This window comes from Mobula birostris, chromosome 28, assembly GCF_030028105.1.
Source record: "Mobula birostris isolate sMobBir1 chromosome 28, sMobBir1.hap1, whole genome shotgun sequence".
Taxonomy (NCBI): domain Eukaryota; kingdom Metazoa; phylum Chordata; class Chondrichthyes; order Myliobatiformes; family Myliobatidae; genus Mobula; species Mobula birostris.
The window spans coordinates 3840495-3860231 of NC_092397.1; the positions used below are offsets into that span (position 1 = coordinate 3840495).

At 47.7% G+C, this 19737-nt stretch overlaps 1 protein-coding gene across 7 annotated transcripts in view; it reads right to left on the reverse strand.

Moving 5' to 3' along the window:
- rcor2 (REST corepressor 2) overlaps positions 1-19737 on the reverse strand; it is a 225000-nt gene that overhangs the window by 22950 nt on the left and 182313 nt on the right. For all 7 annotated transcript variants that reach the window (XM_072246011.1, XM_072246006.1, XM_072246007.1 and 4 more), the window contains 6 exons: positions 19577-19633; positions 13924-14004; positions 11061-11113; positions 6439-6600; positions 3663-3787; positions 3197-3269 (listed from right to left, as the gene is read on the reverse strand). In XM_072246011.1, the coding sequence (XP_072102112.1) occupies positions 3197-3269; positions 3663-3787; positions 6439-6600; positions 11061-11113; positions 13924-14004; positions 19577-19633 (551 nt within the window). The remainder of the gene's footprint in view (positions 1-3196; positions 3270-3662; positions 3788-6438; positions 6601-11060; positions 11114-13923; positions 14005-19576; positions 19634-19737) is intronic.

Below are 19737 nucleotides of genomic sequence, written 5' to 3' on the forward strand. Positions count from 1 at the left end.
CCACACTACCCTGTAACCCTCTATTTTCCTTTCATCCATGTGCCTATCTAATACCCCTAATGTCTGAGCCTCCACCACCATCCCTGGCAAGTCATTCCAGGCACCTACAATCCTCTGTGTAAAAAACTTACCCCTGATGTCTCCCCTAAACTTCCCTCCCCTAACTTTGTACATATGCCCTCTGGTGTTTGCTATTCGTGCCCTGGGAAACAGGTACTGGCTATCCACCCTATCCATGCTGCTCATAATCTTGCAGACCTCTATCAAGTCCCCTCTTATCCTTCTACGCTCCAAAGAGAAAAGTCCCAGCTCTGCTAACCTTGCCTCATAAGATCTGTTTTCCAATCCAGGCAACATACTGGTAAATCTCCTCTGCACCCTCTCCATAGCTTCCACATCCTTCCTATAATGAGGTGACCAGAACTGAACACAATACTCCCACCAGAGATTTGTGGAGTTGCAACATGACCTCTCTACTCTTGAACTCAATCACTATTAATGAAGCCTAGCATCCCACAGGCATTCTTAACTATCCTATCAACCTGTGTAGCGACCTTGAGGAATGTTTGGACCTGAACCCCAAGGTCCCTCTGTTCATCCACACTCTTAAGTAACCGACCATTAACCCTGTACTCAGCTGCAGCTGGATGCACCTTTTGCAGGTGTATTCATCAGAGACAACTGTGCTGTCCTTGACTTCCCACATCTTACAATCGGAGCACTGGACTGCCCTACCTATTGCCTTCATTACCAACTCCTAAGTTAATTAAATTAATTAAAGAAACTTACCTGGCCTTACCTCTCTGGGAGCAAGCTCGTCCTCAGCCTCTGCTCGCTGAAGCCTCAAAACTCCACTCCTTCACTGACCCACTCACTCACTGGCCGTTCTGCTTGAGCTTCCCCTCTTTTTATTTGTTTGAGCTTTTCAATTTTCGATTGCCCAATCAATTGCTTTCTGCTGAGTCTGAACTACTCAAATCTTGATTGACTTGACTGCACAATCCAACTGCCAAAACCTCTCGAGCCAAAGCCTCAAAGCTCCACTCCGTCACTGGCCCACTCACTCGCTGGCCGCTCTGCTTGAGCTACCCCTCTTTTTATTTGCTTTTACAATAGCTTTGACTTCTCTTGTCAGCCATATCAGTACTGTTTTGCCATTTGAGTATTTGTTAAAGTTTGTTTACATCTATCCTGCACTTTCCTCATTTTTCCCAGCAACTCACGCCATTGCTGCTCTGCTGTCATCCCTGCCAGCATCTCCTTCCAATTTACTTTGGCCAACTCCTATTTCATACCACGGTAGTTCCCCTTATTCCACTGAAATACTGCTACATCAGACATTACTTTCTCCTTACCAAATTTCAAGTTGAACACAATCATATTGGTTCCTAAGGGTTCTTTTACCTTAAGCTCCCTAATAGCCTCCTACGTCACATCTTTCTACTGATATAATGCCATTCTTTACCAGTATAGCCACACCACCCCCTCTACCTACCTTCCTATCCCTCCGATGTAACATGCAACCTTGGACATTCAGCTCCCAACTACAACCATCCTTCAGCCACGATTCAGTGATGGCCACAACATTATATCTGGCGATCTGTAATAGTGCAACAAAATAATCTACCTTATTTCTTACACTACATCCATTTAGGTACAACACCTTGAGTACCGTATTTGCTACCCTTTCTGATTCTGTATCCCTAATGTTTTGGTGCTCAGCCTATTGGCTGCAACCAAGTCCCATCACCTGCCTGCCCTTCCTGACAGTCTGACTGCACGCCATCTTTTTTACCACCTGTCCTTTGGCCTAATCAGTATTTCAATATTCTGTACATTTCGATGAGATCAGAGATTGCTATGCTCTTTCCTCACTGCTTCCATTAGGCAGAAGACACAGGAACTGTTCAAGAACAATTACTGCCCCTCAGCCATCATGTTCCTGAACAAAAGGGAACTTTGCCCATCCACTGAGATGCTCCCACAACCAACGACCTCACGTTAAAGACTCCTTATCTCATGTTCTCGTTACTTATACTTGCATTTGCACAGTTTGTCGTCTTCTGCCCTCAGGCCAATCTTTCATTGATCCTGTTATAGTTACTCTCTATAGGTTTGCTGAGTACGCCCACAGGAAAATGAATCTCAAAGGCGACAGATAAGTACCTTAATAACAACATTTATTTTTAACTTTTGAACTTTGAGATCTCATTCCCCCCCCCCCGCATTCTTCTAAACTCTAGCAAGTAAAGGTTCAGAGCCATCAAACGCTCTTCACACGCTAACCATGTTGACCTTTGTCACTAGGCTGGTGTTGTGTGTAAATCTCCTATTATTGGCACTTGTACAGTGGAAAATTTACCTTGAACGCTGTTCGTACAGATCAATTAATCACAACAGTGCACAATCAAAATCAACTTTATTATCACTGACAGTTAAACAGAGGGCACAGGAGCAGAACTAGGCCATTCAGCCCATCGAGTCTGCTCCACCATTGTCATCATCCCTCCCAACCCCATTCTCCTGCCTTTACTCCATAAACTTTTGACGCCCTGACTAATCTGGAACCTATCAATCCCCACTTTAAATGGCTAATGTCAGGGAGGGTAAAACTTTAAGGTGTTGGAAGGAAAGTATGGGGGGGGGGGAGGTGATGTCACAGGTATCGTCCTTACAGAGAGAGTGGTGGGTGCCTTGCCAGGGGGAGGTAGTAGAGGCAGATACATTCGGGGCATTTAAGAAACTCTTAGATAGGCACGAGGCTGATAGAAAACTGGAGAACTACGTGGGAGGGAAGGGTTAGATTGAGGTCCAGGTGCCAGTCGATGGGACTGGGCAGATTAATAGTTTGGCACAGACTAAATGGACTGAAGGGCCTGTTTCTGTGCTGGCCCTATGACTACAGTAGGTTAAAAGCTCAAAGTAAATGTATCATCGAAGAACCATATACAAACTTGTGATTCATTTTCTTGCTGGCGTTCACAATAAGTACAAGAAACACAACAGAATTAATGAAAGAGCACACCCAACAGGACACACGTGGTCTGTTAACTATTCTATTAATAAAAATTAATAATTAATTAATAAAAGACACCTGTGGCAATGAATTCCACAGATTAACAACTCACAAAATTCGTCCTTTTGTACAATGCAAGATGTGGAGACTACTGTAAATGACATTAATACAAGGACTGACCTCCCTCTTTATGTCGGGCTCATAGTCACTGTCATCTGCGATCTGGACGGTCACCTCCTCTGCCTCGTCGTTGCTGCACACAGACCAAAACGAGAGCGTGTGGGTGGCTACAGGAAGGGATTCCTTCTCACCCCCTGGCCCCACTGTCACCGACGTCACCAGCAGGTAGGGACTGGGGAGGGGGAGGAGGTACACACGGACATGAGGGGATGGGAAGGGTCGCCTGGAGATGAGCTCCTTCCAAGGAGGGCAGTAATAGCTCACACATCTGCGTCAGAGCCAGGGAATGAGATAGATGGGGTTAGACGGACAGCAATAGTTCACACAGATGAGCCCAGTCAGGGGGGAGGTGATGGGGCAGAATCAGCTCATGCACCTGTGCTTGGGTGGGGGGGGGGGGGGGGGTAAGCACAGAGCCAGGGGTCGGTGTCGAGGTTGCGAACTGGGGCGAGAAAGGCCCACACACCTGTCCTCCCGCTCCTTCTTGTGCACTAGTTTGCGTGCTTGACGGTCCATCACACTGGTCCTGGTCCGCGTCTTCTTCCACGAATAGTAATACTTCACCAGACTGGAGATGAGCTTGTCTGGTAACTGGGGGGAGTAATCCACAGGGAGGGGATTACACAGACCGAATGCAAACATCAGCACGGTTCCCCCAATCCTGTCCTCTTCACATCAGGACCGCGGGGTGCGAGTCCACCAGGTCACACCCCTCCCCTTGCCTGCAAGTCCCCTCACTCCCTCTCACTCACACGCCCCATCTCTACAGTTACAGGGCCACTGGGTCACACCCATCCCCTCAATCCCTCTCCTGCCCACTCGCTCCAATGTCCCTTGCACTCCTACCCCACTTCTACAATCACGGGACCACCAGGTCACACCCACCCCCCTTGCTCTCGCACCCCACTTCAACAATCACGAGAGGTGCTGTGTTAGAAGTTGCAGCTGGACCTGGATGAACTCTGGATCATTCAGGAGGCTGAAGGGAGTGACAGATAGGACATATAGAGAGTTACACCCAAGGTGCAGTACACAGGAAGGGGAAAGGGGTTAAGGACACCTGAGGCCATCCCCCTCAACAATAGGTAAACCACTTTGGATACTGTTTTGGGGCGGGGGGGGGTGATGACCTAGTAAAGTCAAAGCAGTCAGGTCTCTGGCACTGTGGTCTTGCTCTGTGACTCAGAAGTAAAAGGGGATGGTGAAGAGACACACTGTGATGATAGGGGATTCGCTGGTTAGGGGAGTAGAAAGGAGGTTATGTGGACAAGAACGAGATTCCCAAATGATTTGTTGCCTCCTGCGTGACAGGGTATGGGACACCTTGGATTGAGTCCACATTCTGGTGAATAGCCAGAAAACGTGGTCCATGTAGGTACCAATGACATGGGTAAGAAGGGTGACAGGGTTCTGCACAAGGAGTTCAGGGAATTAAAAAGATGGCACCCGTGCTAGCGAGGCCAGAACTAGGAAGATGATGCAGTTTAATACCTGGTGCAGGAGGGAGGGAGGGCATCAGATTTTTAGATAATTGGCCCCTCTTCCAGGGAAGGTGAGACCTGTACAGAAGGGACCATTTGCACCTCAACTGAACGGGGGGGGGGGGGGGCCAATATCCCAGCAGGAAGGCTTGCTGGAGCTTCACTGGGGTAGGATGAGGGTTTAAACTAGAGTTGCAGGGGGCTGGGAACCAGAGTGCTAGAACTGTTAGTGGAGAGGTTCTGGAGACAGATGTCTTTAAGTTCTCAAAGTCAGGAATCAAAAGGTTGAGCAAGGCTCAGCTAGTCTCCTCAGCTGAGTATATTTCAGTGCAGGAAGGATTGTAGGAACAACAGATGAGCTCACGGCATGGATCAACACATGGGATTATGATATTGTAGCCATTAGTGAGACTTGGTTGCAGGAGGGGCAGGACTGGCAGCTCAATATTCCGATGTTCAATTGTTTCAGATGCGATGGGACGGGAGGGATGAAAGGGGAAGGGGTGGCGTTACTAGTTAGTGAAAACGTCACGGCAGTGATCCGTCAGGACAGAATGGAGAGCTCGTCTACTGGGTGGAACTGAGAATTAAGAAAAGTACGACCACATTAATGGGGCTGTGTCACAGACCACCAACAGTCCTTGGGATCTAGAGAACAGATTTGTAAAGAGATCACAGAATGTCGCAAGGAACATAACGTTGTTATTAGTAGGTGATTTTATCATTCCCAGACTGTAAAAGGACTAGATGGGACAGAGTTTATCAAATGCGTTCAGGAAAGTTTCCTTCATCGGTACGTACAAGTCCCAACGAGAGCGTGTGCGATACTGGATCTGTTGTGAGGGAATGAGACAGGGCAGGTGACAGAAAGGGGAACACTTTGCATCGAGAGATCGAGATGCCATTAGTTTCAAGGTAATTCTGGAAAAGGAGGCCTCAACTGGGATGAGATACTAAATTGGAGAAAGGCCAATTTTGATGGTATCCGAAAGGATCTGGCAAGTGTGAATTCAGACAGGCTGTTTTCTGGCAAAGGTGTACTTGGTAAGTGGGAGGCCTTCAAAAGCGAAATTTTGGGAGTACGCAGCTTGTCAGAAGGTAAAGGAAACCCCCTCCCGGCCCTGGACCCTGAACCGTGCCCACTGCGACAGGAGTATGTGCCCAACGAGCTGCCCTCGCTTACCCTCAGCTCACCCACCAGCCTCTGCCAACACCATCACACTCCAGTCTTCCCTCCTTTCACTACACCCTCCTGGATCCTTCTCCAGTTCGCCCCTCCCACCCTCCCCTCTCCATATCCTCTGTCCTGGATCTCCCTCCCACCTTTCACCAGATCACTCTCCACTATTATTTCCCTTCCCTCCCACCCAGTCCTCTCTCTGCCTCAATGTCTCACCCCCTGCTCCCTTCCCTCCCCAGTTCAATCTCATTCCCCTCCCATCCTCCCTAACCTCTCCCCATTCCGTCACTCCCCTTGCTAGATTCCCCTCCCCTACCCTCCAACCCAGTCCTCCTTTCCCTACTCCCTCTCCCTCCCCAGTCCTCCCACAGCTCCTCCTCCCCAAGTTCTCCCTCAGCCAACTCTTCCCCCTCTCAGTTCTATCACACTCTCCTCCCGTCCACCCTATCCACTCCCCATTCCCCTCCCCAGTCCTCCACTTGTACCCTCCATTGCCCCACTTCCAAAGACTTCTTCCGGTAAACACCCCCCTCCCAAGAATTCCCTCTGGTCACCCCACTCATCTCCCTCCCCAGCCTCACCATCTGTTGGATGCGCTGGAAGCTCTTGCCATGGAAGCTGAAGGCTTGCTCGAACAGGACCTTGTCCTCGACAGTCCACTCGTCCGGGAAAGGGGTGAAATTGGCCAGGTCGGCCAGAGACTTGTCCACATCGTGCTTGTGCCACAGAAGCATCCCCAGCGCCTGGCGGGGAGAGGCGGGGGGGACAGGGGGCACGGGTTAGTGGGCAGCAGAGCACAATTACACCACCCGTGACCCATCACACAACCTCCGGCCAATTTATCAGGCACTGTACTGGTTTCCAGTCAGTAGCCCACTCCCAGGGATCTATTATCCATATATAAACCAACCCTCTGAACCCTGGATTAGATTCCAGTCTGTAATCCACTCCCAGGGATCTGTTACCCGTATCAGAACCCTGGATTAGATCCCAGTCTATAATCCACTCCCAGGGATCTGTTATCCATATATGAACTGCCCTTCCGAACCCTAGATTAGAACCCAGTCTGTAACCCACTCCCCGGGATCTGTTTTCTACCTGCCAACTCCCTGGGAAAAGTTTCACTGCTAATGTGATGGTCCTTCTGTAGCAGCAGTGTTTGGGTTATGACTAGAGATAACGGGGGCTTTGGAATGTGTGCCGTCCAATGAGGGGAGCGTTTTTTCTTGTTGTGTGCCCGAGAACGAGGTGATCTGGGTCTTTTGTTTGGCGAGAGATGAAGAGAGAAGACGCCTGAGAGGAGAGGTCGTAGCCAGCAGGACGGAGTGGACTTGGAGTGGAGTCCCGGGGGAAACCGATGGAGGACCAGCGAAAGGGAAACAGTGAGCTCCAACCTGCACACTAGACTGTTTCATTAAACTGGGCCCTTTTTCTTTTTGTTTTCTTTACTAACCCTTTAGTCAAATAAGAACTATAAAGCGAAGTCGTTTAATTGTATATGGTGTACTGTCACATAGCATCCACACAAACAAGAGGTTCTGCACCTCAGACTTTACACGTTTGGCGGGGCCAGAGACTGTCTTCTCCAGACTAACACGGCCGGCCAAACCTGGGGATTACATATCTATAAACCACCCCCTCCAGTACCCTGGATCAGATTCCAGTCTAAACTCCTCTCCTGCGAATCTAACAGATTCAAATTTATTTCAGATTTATTCATCACGGGTACATCAAAATTTAGTGAAACGCGCTGTTCGTGTTAACAACATAATGCAAGGAAATGCTGGGGCCAGCCCGCAAGTGTCGCTAAACAACAAAACAACAACAGTGTAAGCAAGCTCGGTTCATCCCTCCCACCCACTTGCACAAACAACTGGAACTCCAGGACAACCCAAACCACTGGATTAGTCTGGAACCCACTCCCAGGGATCTGTTATCCATAAGTAATCCCGACTCCCTGGATTAGATCCCAGACAGTAGCCCACTCCCAGGGATCTGTTATCTATATATATATATAAACCACTCCTGAACCCCTGGATTAGATCCCAGTCAGTAATCCACTCCCAGGGGACTCTATAGTTAGGGGGTCAGACAGGCGATTTTGTGGACGCAGTAAAGAAGCACAGTTTGCCTCTCAGGTGCCAGGATCCGGGATGTTTCTGATCGCATCCACGATATCCTGAAGTGGGAAGGAGAACAGCCAGAGGTCGTGATACATATTGGTACCAATGACATAGGCAGGAAAAGGAAAGAGGTCCTGAAATCAAGACTACCGAGAGTTAGGAAGGAAATTGAGAAGCAGGACCACAAAGGTTGTCATCTCAGGATTACTGCCTGTGTCACGTGACAGTGAGTATAGGAATAGAGTGAGGTGGAGGATAAATGTGCGGCTGAGAGATTGGAGCAGGAGGCAGGGATTCAGATTTCTGGATCATTGGGACCACTTTTGGGGCAGGAGTGACCTGTACAAAAAGGATGGATTCCACTTGAATCCCAGGGGGGCGAATATCCTGGCGGGAAGGTTTGCTAAGGCTAATTGGGGACAGTTTAAACTAGAATTGTTGGGGGGTGGGAAGCGAACTAAAGAGACAGAGGAAGAGGCGGTTGGCTCACAAACACAGAAAGCTTGGAGACAGTGCGAGAGGAAGGAGAGGCAGGTGATAGAGACGGGACACACTCAGACCGACGGTTTGAGATGTGTCTCTTTTAATACAAGGAGTATTATGAACAAAGCGGATGAGCTTAGAGCGAGGATCAGCACTTGGAGCTATGATGTTGTGGCCATTACAGAGACTTGGATGGCTCAGGGACAGGAATGGTTACTTTGAGTGCCAGGCTTTAGATATTTTAGAAAGGACAGGGAGGGGGACAAAACAGGTGCAGGTGTGGCTGTTGATCAGAGATAGTGTCACGGCTGCAGGAAAGGAGGAAGTCATGGAGGGATTGTCTACGGAGTCTCTGTGGGTGGAAGTTAGGAACAGGAAGGGGTCAATAAATCTACTGGGTGTTTTTTATAGACCACCCAATAGTAACAGGGACATCGAGGAGCAGATAGGGAGACAGATTCTGGAAAGGTGTAATAATAACAGGGTTGTTGTGGTGGGAGATTTTAATTTCCCAAATATCGATTGGCATGTCCCTACAGCGAGGGGCTTAGATGGGGTGGAGTTTGTTAGGTGTGTTCAGGAAGGTTTCCTGACACAATATGTAGATAAGCCTACAAGAGGAGAGGCTGTACTTGATCTGGTATTGGGGAATGAACCTGGTCAGGTGTCAGATCTCTCAGTGGGAGAGCATCTTGGAGATAGTGATCACAACTCTATCTCCTTTACCATAGCATTGGAGAAGGAAAGGAACAGACAAGTTAGGAAAGCGTTTATTTGGAGTAAGGGGAAATATGAGGCTATCAGGCAAGAACTTGGAAGAATAAATTGATAACAGATGTTCTCAGGGAAATGTACGGAAGAAATATGGCAAACGTTCAGGGGATACTTGCTCGGTGTTCTGCATAGGTACGTTCCAATGTGACAGGGAAAGGATGGTAGGGTACAGGAACCCTGGTATACACAGGCTGTTGTAAATCTAGTCAAGAAGAGCTTACCTATGCAGGTTCAAAACAAAAAAAAACTAGGTAATGATGGAGACCTAGAAGATTATAAGGCTAGCAGGAAGGAGATTAAGAAAGAAACTAGGAGAGCCAGAAGGAGCCATGAGAAGGCCTTGGTGGACAGGATTAAGGAAAACCCCAAGGCATTCTACAGGTATGTGAAGAGCAAGAGGATAAGACGTGAGAGAATAGGACCAATCAAGTGTGACTGTGGAAAAGTGTGTATGGAACCGGAGGAGATAGCAGAGGTACTTAATGAGTACTTTGCTTCAGTATTCACTACGGAAAAGGGTCTTGGTGATTATAGGGATGCCTTACAGCAGACTGAAATGCTTGACCATGTAGACATTAAGGAGGAGGATGTGCTGGCACTTTTGGAAAGCATCAAGTTGGATAAGTCACTGGGCCAGGACAAGATGCCCAGGCTACTGTGGGAGGCGAGGAAGGAGATTGCTCAGCCTCTGGCAATGATCTTTGCATCAGCAATGGGAACAGGAGAGGTTCCGGAGGATTCCGGATGTTGTTCCCTTATTCAAGAAAAGGAGTAGAGATAGCCCAGGAAATTATAGACCAGTGAGTCTTACCTGAGAGGTTGGTAAGTTGATGGAGAAGATCCTGATAGGCAGGATTTATGAACATTTGGAGAGGTATAATATGATTAGGAATACTCAGTATGGCTTTCTCAAAGGCAGGTCATGTCTTACAAGTCTGATTGAATTTTTTGAGGATGTGACTAAACACTCAAAGCTGCTGTGCAGGTAGAATCTGTGGTTAAGAAAGCATACAGTGCATTGGCCTTCATCAATCGTGGGATTGAGTTTAGGAGCCGAGAGGTAATGTTGCAGCTATACAGGACCCTGGTCAGACCCCACTTGGAGTACTGTGCTCAATTCTGGTCGCCTCCCTATAGAAAGGATATGGAAACCATAGAAAGGGTGCAGTGGAGATTTACAAGGATGTTGCCTGGATTGGGGAGCATACCTTATGAGAATAGGTTGAGTGAACTTGGCCATTTTTCCTTGGAGTGACGGAGGATGACAGGTGACCTGATAGAGTGTACAAGATGATGAGAGGCATTGATCATATGGATAGTCAGAGGCTTTTTCCCGGGGCTAAAATTGCTAGCATGAGAGGGCACAGTTTTAAGGTGCTTGGAAGTAGGTACAGAAATGTCAGGAGTAAGTTTTTTTTTAGAAAACCACACAGTGTATGGAATGGGCTGCTGGCGACGGTGGTGGAGGCGGATATGATAGGGTCTTTTAAGAGACTCCTGGACAGGTACATGGAGATCAGAAAAATAGAGGGCTATGGGTAACCCTAGGTAATTTCTAAGGTAAGAACATGTTCGGCACAGCTTTGTGAGCCAAAGGGCCTGTATTGTGCTGTAGGTTTTCTATGTTATCTATATATAAACCAGCCCTGAACCCCTGGATTAGATCCCAGCCTGTAATCCAGCCCTGCACATCACACAGAAATGCACACTAAAATTCTTGATTAGGTCCTCGACAGTTACTCACTGCCAACTGCTCCCACAGCCCTGAGCCCAACTGGGTCACAGAGAGTGCTTTAATCTCTGGAACCCGGAGCCAGCCTTACCTGCTCAATGTTGTACCCATGCTTCTCCTTGGCCATCGCGATGTACTCATCAACTGAAAGAGAGAAGCAGAATTAGAGCAGTGCCTTGCACTGGCTGTGCTCAGCAGTATAGAAAGACAGAGGCGCAGAATTGTGTCTTTTGACCCACTGAGTCTGCTCCACCATTCCATCAGGGCTGATTTATTTTCCCTCTAAACCCCATAGCCCCATTCTCCAACCTTCTCAGAGAAACACAGAAAACCTGCAGCACAATACAGGCCCTTCACACAGTTGTGCCAAACATGTCCCTACCTTGGAAATTACTAGGCTTACCCATAGCCCTCTATTTTACTAAGCTCCATGTACCGATCCAAAAGTCTCTTAAAAGACCCTGTCGTATCCACCTCCACCACCGTCGCCGACAGCCCATCCACACACTCACCACTCTGAGTAAAACACTTACCCCTGACATCTCCTCTGTACCTACTCCCCAGCACCTTAAACCTGTGTCCTCTTGTGCTAGCCATTTCAGCCCTGGGAAAAAGACTATCCGCATGATCAATGCCTCTCATCATCTTATACACCTCTATCAGGTCACCTCTCATCCTCCGTCGCTCCAAGGAGAAAAGGCTGGGTTCACTCAATCTATTCTCAGAAGGTATGTTCCCCAATTTAGGCAACACCCTTGTAAATCTCCTCTGCACCCTTTCTATGGCTTCCACATCCTTCCTGTAGTGAGGTGACCAGAACTGAGCACAGTACTCCAAGTGGGGTCTGACCAGGGTCCTATATAGCTGCAACATTACTTCTCGGCTCATAAATTCATTTCCACGATGGATAAAGGCCAATACACCGTACGCCTTCTTAACCACAGAGTCAACCTGCGCAGCTGCTTTCAATGTCCTACGGACTTGGACCCTAAGATCCCTCTGATCCTCCACACTGCCAAGAGTCTTACCATTAATACTATATTCTGCCATCATATTTGACCTACCAAAATGAACCACCTCACACTTATCTGGGTTGAACTCCATCTGCCACTTCTCAGCCCAGTTTTGCATCCTATCGATGTCCCACTGTAATCTCTGACAGCCCTCCACACTATCCACAACACCCCCAGCCTTTGTGTCATCAGCAAACTTACTAACTCATCCCTCCACTTCCTCATCCAGGTCATTTATAAAAATCACGAAGAGTAAGGGTCCCAGAACAGATCCCTGAGGCACTCCACTGGTCACCGACCTCCATGCAGAATATGACCCGTCTGCAACCACTCTTTGCCTTCTGTGGGCAAGCCAGCTCTGGATCCACAAAGCAATGTCCCCTTGGATCCCATGCCTCCTTACTTTCTCAATAAGCCTTGTATGGGGTACCTTATCAAATGCCTTGCTAAAATCCATATACACTACATCTACTGCTCTACCTTCATCAATGTGTTCAGTCACATCCTCAAAAAATTCAATCAGGCTCATAAGGCATGACCTGCCCTTGACAAAGCCATGCTGACTCCCCATAACCTTTGATGCCCTAACTAATCAAGAACCTATCAAACTCTGCTTTAAATATACCCAATGACCTGGCCTCCTCAGCTGTCTGTGGCAATGAGTTCCACAGATTCACCTCCCTCTAGCTAAAGGAATTCCTCCTCATCTTTGTTCCAAAGGGACGTCCCTCTATTCTGAGGCTGTGCCCTCTGGTCCTAGACTCCCCCACTATAGGAACATATCCTCTCTACATCCACTCTACTTAGGCCTTTCAACATTCAACAGGCATCAATGAGATCACCCCCCATTTTTCTAAACCCTGGTGAGGCCCAGGGCCCTCAAATGCTCCTTACAAGTTAAGCCTTTCATTCCCAGTATTATTCTCGTCTACCCTCTTCCGGACCCTAACACCAGTGCATCCTTTAAGGGGTCCAAAACTGCTCACAATACTCCAAATGTGGTCTGACCAATGCCTTATAAAACCTCAGCATTACATTCTTGCTTTAATATTTTGGTCCACTTGAAACGAATGTGAAGTGATGCACGCGTTCGCTGTGCCTTCTCTAACAACCGCGTTTCCCTCTGACAGAACCAGAGCAAAGTCCCCCCCCCACCCCCCCACGGGGATACGGCACACGAGTCCAACATTCAGACCACCAGGGTTTGAGTTCAAGAGACACAAGGTCACGTTGCAGCTCGATAAAACCCTGGTCAGACCACACCTGGGAGTACTGTGTTCAGTTCTGGTCGCCTCATTATCGGAAGGATATGGGAGCTTTACAGAGGGTGTAGAGGATATTCACCAGGATCCTACCTAGATTAGAGAGCAGGTCTTATGAGGATAGGTTGAGTGAGCTAGGCGTTTTCCCTTTGGAGTGGAGGAGGGTGAGAGAGTACCCAACATGATGACAGGCATACATAGAGTGGATAGCCAGACTTTTTCCCCAGAGCAGCAATGGCTAATACAAGAGGACAGAATTTCAAGGAGCTTGGAAGGAAGTACAGGGGATTGTCAGAGGTATGATTTTTTTCCACAGGGTGCGTGGAACATGCTCTCAGAAGTGGTGGCAGCTGCAGAAACAGCAGGGACATTTAAGAGACTCTTAGGTAGGCACAGGGAAAAATGAAAATTAGAGGGTTATGTGGGAGGGAAGGAGGCAGATTGTGCTGACCTTTTGATCAAAAGGCCTGGCCAACGACAACATATTTAGGTGCCGTGTTTCCCTCCCACAGAACCAGGGTGAATTTTTCCATCGGCATGCAGAGAGACTGGTTGCAGCACTTGAGCAGACCGCTTGGCCCACCAGCATAGTCTCTGGCTCCCTAGCAGGCCAACACATTGGTGCCAAACCCAATCACCCCCTTCTCAGCAGGACACTGAACGTCAGGCTAAAACTTACGCTTTGCATCGGAGATGTTGTGGTTGGGAGACCAGACCAACATGCCCTTGGCGTCTTTCTCAATGAAACGCGTGGCACTGTCTAAGGAAAAAAAAAGAACACACAAATGGAAGGCCAGCTGGAAGTGAGATCTTTTCCTTCAGAGAGGGGAATCTTATTTAATTCCATTTAGAGATACAGCACACTAACAGGCCCTTCCAGCCCATGCCACCAACTAACCTACTAACCCGTACGTCTTTGGAATGTGGGAGGAAACCGGAGCACCCAGAGGAAACCCACACAGTGATGGAGAGAACATACAGTGGCATGAATCTACAGTTGCAAGAAAAGGCTTGTGCACCCTTTGCAATCACCTGGTCTTCTGCATTAATCACTCAGAAAATGTGGTCTGATTTTCATCTAAGTCACAATAATAGACAAACACAATCTGCATAAACTAATTAACACACTACTACCCTACAAGAATTGTACTTCTTGTCAATACTGAGCACACCATTTAAACAATCACAGTCTTGGTTCAAAACAGTACATGAATTTCTGGAGTAAGGCCTTCTATTAAGGGATTGGACACACTAGAGGCAGAAAACATGTTCCCGATGTTGGGGAGTCCAGAACCAGAGGCCACAGTTTAAGAATAAGGGGTAGACAATTTAGAATGGAGTTGAGGAAAAACTTTTTCACACAGGGGTTGTGGATCTGTGGAATGCTCTGCCTCAGGAGGCAGTGGTGGCCAATTCTCTGGATTCTTTCAGGAAGGAGTTAGATAGAGCTCTTAAAGATAGCTGAGTCAAGAGATAGGGGGAGAAGGCAGGAAAAGGGTACTGATTGTGGATGATCAGCCATGATCACACTGAATGGCTGTGCTGGCTCGAAGGGCTGATTGGCCTACTCCTGCACCTATCGTCTATTGTCTACAAAAGCTCTTTAGACGATAAGACCCAGGAGCAGAATTAGGCCATTTGGTCCATCGAGTCTGCTCTGCCATTCAATCCACAAATTCACCAGCCTCCGGCTAAAGAAATTTCCCTGCATCTGTTTTAAATGGACACACCCCTATCCTGAGGCAATGCCCTCTTGTCCTAGACTGCCCCACCATGGGAACATGGGAAACATCCTTTCCACATCTACTCTATCTAGACCTTTCAACATTCCAAAGGTTTCAATGCGACCCCCCCCTCTTCCTTCTAAATTCCAGCAAGTACAGACCCAGAGCCATCAAACATTCCTATTTGGAGCCAGGCGTTCCAATCAATGAGTTGAGATTGGAGTGTGGGTTGTAGGGGTGCCCTGCCCTATAAAAGAGACACACACAAATTCAGGTTACTGACAGAAACTGCTTCTCAAGAAATGTCTGTTCATGTGCCCCATGCCTCAATCAAAACAACTTTCAGAGGACCTTCAGAAGAAGAATTGTAGAGATGCATGAAGTTGGAAAAAGACACAAAAGCATTTCTAAAGACCCGAGTGTTCATCAGCCCACAGTAAAAGAAGTTGTCTACAAATGGAGGAAACTCAGTGCTGTTGCTACCCTCCCGAGGAGTGGACAGCCTACAAAGATCACAGCAAGAACACAATGTGCAATGCTGGAGGTGAAAAAGAACCCAAGGGTAACAGCGAAAGACCTACAGAGATCTTCAAAACTTGCTAAGGTCTCTGTTCATGTGTCTGCTGTAAGAAAACCACTGAACAAGAATGGCGTTCATGGATGGACAGCACAGAGGAAACCTCTGCTCTCCACAAAAATAAATTGTTGCACGTCTCAAGTTTGCAAAAGACCACGTTCTACAACGCTTCTGGGACAATGTTCTGTGGACAGATGAAACAAAAGCTGAACTTTTTGGCAGAAATTTACATTGCTATGTTTGGAGGAAAAAGGGCATTGCACACTAACCCCAAAACCTCACCCCAACTGTGAAGCATGTTGGAAGGAGCGTCATGGTTTAGGGCTGCTTTGCTGCCTCAGGGTCTGACAACTCGCAATCATTGAGGGAACAATTAATTCAAAATTGTATCAAGACATTTTACAGGAGAATGTCAGAGTGGTGGTCTGACATCTGAAGCTTAGTACTTTGATGATGCAACAATGATCCCACCACAAGAGTAAATCAACAACAGAATGGAATAAAACGTAAGAAAGTTCGTGTTTTGGAATGGCCAAGTCAGAGTCCAGACCTTAACTTAATTGAGATGCTGTGGCAGGACCTGAAGAGGACTGTTCATGCAAGGCATCCCAGAAATATTGATGAACTGAAAGAGTTTTGTGTGGAGGAATGGTCTAAAATTCCTCCTCGCCATTGTGCAAGTCTGATCAGCAGCTACAGGAACTGTTTGATGGAGGTTATGCTGCTAAAGGAGGTTCTACCAGTTATTAAATACAAGGGTTCACAGACTTTTTCCAGCCTGGACTGTGAATGATTAAACAATGTGTTCAATAAAGACATGAAGAGTGCAATTGTTTCTGTGTTATTAGCTTAGGCAGATTGTGTTCATTTATTATTGTGGCTCAGATGAAGACCACATTTTATGAGTAATTGATGCAGAAAACTAGGTAACTGCAAAGGATTCACAAACTTTTTCGTGCAACTGTATGTACACGTGAGGCAGATTAAAATGGGCGGGGTAAGATTATAGATGGATTTAGAGATCAGCTCTGTTATTCATACATCGAAGCATACAGTGCAATGTGTTGCTTGATTCAACAACCAACACAGACCAAGGAGGTGTGGAGGCAGCCCACAAGTGTCGCTGAGCTTCTGGTGCCAACACTGCATGCTCACAACTTACTAACCCTAACCTGTATGTTGTCTGGAATGCAGGACACAAGCAGTACACCTGGAGGAAACCCACGTGGTTACAGGGAGAGGGTACAGTGATCGTCAGAACCATGGAGCGTTATACTGATCAGATCATTGTGTTAATGACCAGCACAGTCAGAAGATGTGCTGGGGGCAGCCAAGCCTCCCGCACCACCACAGCACGCCCACAACTCACTAACCCTAACCAGTACACCTTTGGAATGTGCGAGGAAACCCACGTGGTCACAGGTGAATGTACAAACTCCTCACGGAAAACGTAAAGCATTATGCCAACTGCTCTGCTACCGCGTGTTGAAATGTGACCCCTTTCCAGCCTTTGTCCTCGTTATGAGCTAGGTTACAGAAGTTTCAGATTCAGATTAATCATATGCACGTTGAAACACGGTGAAACGTGTTGTTTCGCACTCAACCCCAGGAAGCCCGCAAGTGTCTCCACACATTCCGCCCCGAGAACAGCAGCAAAACAAGCCCCGTTCCTCCCTCCCACATGGACAACTCAAAGCCAGGACCAACCTCCGGGCCCCACACACAAAAGCACAAAAACAAACACACACACACCCTAAACCGGTGGATTAGCCTTTAACTCACTTCCAGGGATTGATTATTCTGTATATAAATCACCCTGAACGCCTTGATTAGATCCCACTCCTGCATATCATATGCAAAGCTCCTGATTAGATTCCAGCCAGCCACCCACTCCTAACTACTGAAAGAGCCCTGAACCTAACTGGGTCACAGAGAATGCCTCGATCTTGGAACCCAAAGCCGCCCTCCTGGACCTACTGGATTTCAGTAATGAACTGCGTCTTCTCCACTCATGACTGACTGCTCTGTTTCTAAACCACCACCCCCCCCCCCGACCACCTCAGAAGAGTCTGCAGGGATTGTGGAGGGGAGGCACTTTGTGAAAGCACGGCTGGGGTCACAGAAGTACAAGGGAGATCCCATTTCCTGAGCTTGGGTTTTTAACTCCTTCAGCTCCCAAATCGCTGTATTTAGCTTGTGCCTTTTCCCAAGTCAGAAACCAGTCTGTTGAGGGAGAAAACAGTGTAAACAGAGTGAAATTTGATTCGTTCTTGGTTTATGAGGGAGGGAGAGAGGGGTGCGAGGGGGGGAAAGGAGGTGGAGTGAGGGAAGGGAGGGGAGGGAGGGCGATGAAGTAGGGAGGGAGGTGATATTAGAGGTTGAGAGGTGGGAAAGAGTTACACAGATGGGGGGAGGGGTTGGATAGTAACGGGGAGAATATGTGCTCACCAACCCTCTCCTGTGAGATGGAAGCATTAAATTTCAGAACAATATTGATGAATAATCAAGTGGCCACAACACAGCAAGCAGCCGTCAGCGTCGGCAGCCCAAGCAAGAACAGGACAGAGGAATACACTGTCAGGAAGTGTACGGCCATGCACTTCGGTAGAAGAAATAAAGTGTAGACTATTTTCTTAGTGAAGAGAAAATTCAAAAATCTGGGGTGTAAAGGGACTTAGCAGTCCTTGTGCAGAATTCCCTAAAGGTTAACTTGCAGGTTGAGTCGATTGCAAGGAAAGCAAATGCGATGCCAGCATTAATTTCAAGAGGACTAAAATATAAAAGCAAGGATGTAATATTGAGACTTTGTCAGGCACTGGTGAGGCTGCACAGAGTATTGTGAGCAATTCTGGGTCCTCTACCTAAGAAAGTGCTGACGTTGGAGCGGATTCACAGGAGGTTCAAGAAAACGATTCCAGGATTGAAAGACTTGTCACTTGTCACATGAGGAGTGTTTGATGGCTTTGGGCCGGCATTCACTGGAAATCAGAAGAATGGGGGGGGGGGGGAACCTCATTGAAACCTATTGAACATTGAAAGGTCTCGAAAGAGTGGCTACGGAGTAGATGTTTCCTATGGTGGGGAAGTCCAAGACCAGAGGACACAGCATCAGAATAGAGGGGCGTCCTTTTAGAACAGAGATGAGGAGGAACTTTTTTAGCCAGAAAATGGTGAATGTGTGAAAGTCATTGCCACAGGCTGGTGTGGAGGCCTAGTCTTCAGTTGTATTCAAGACAGTGGTTGATAAATTCTTGATTAGTCGGGGCATGAAGAGATACGGGGAGAAAGCAAGAGATTGGGGCTCAGAGGGGAGGAAAGGATCAGCAATGATGAAATGGCAGAGCAGACTCAATGGACCAAATGGCCTAATTCTGTTCCTGTGTCTTAAGGCCGTATGGACAGAGCACCTGGCAAGTGAAGAAAGTCAGAAGCTCAAAAGAATAGAGAAAATAAAACTCACAAGGAGGTTATAGGGAAAGGTTGAATAGGTTCTGACTTCATTCCCTGGACCGTAGGAGAATGGGGGAGATTTGATATTGGTATACACATTTATGAGGGACGTAGACAGGGTAAACGCAAGCAGGCTTTTTCCAGAGACAAGGGTGAAAGATAAAATATTTAAGGGGAATCTATCTCACTCAGAGGGTGCTGAGAGCTGCCAGTTGAAGAGGGTTCGATGGTAACATTTAAGAGAAATTTGGATAAGTACATGGATGGGAGAGGTATTGACGGCTACGGTTGATGGGATACGGTAAAGGGACATCATCTACTAGTACTCTCTGGCTTCTTCCTCAAAGCCAATGCCTAAAACAATTTACTACCTCATCCTGAATGCCATGCGTCTGAACCACCCCCACCCCACCCGTGCTGTATCTCTGAATATAATTTTTAAAACCACAATAAACACTAGCTGTTTCGCTTCCCACTTGCACCCCGCAGGCCAGGCTGCAGGCCATCCCTGTCTCTGCACTGCTTTCCGCACCGTTCGCGAGCTAATTCCTCCCCCACCCCCGCCCCCGCGAGATTCGTACCTGGGTGACACTCCGGCACCACTGCTTGGTAGTCCGATCCAACCCGGATCATGCTGTCTGAAGGGAAAGAGAGCAAGACAAATGTTTACTGGAATAGAGAAAATACTAAGAGGGCAGAGCAGCTGGAGGGAGCAGAGGGAGTGGAGGTAAGAAGGGGCAGT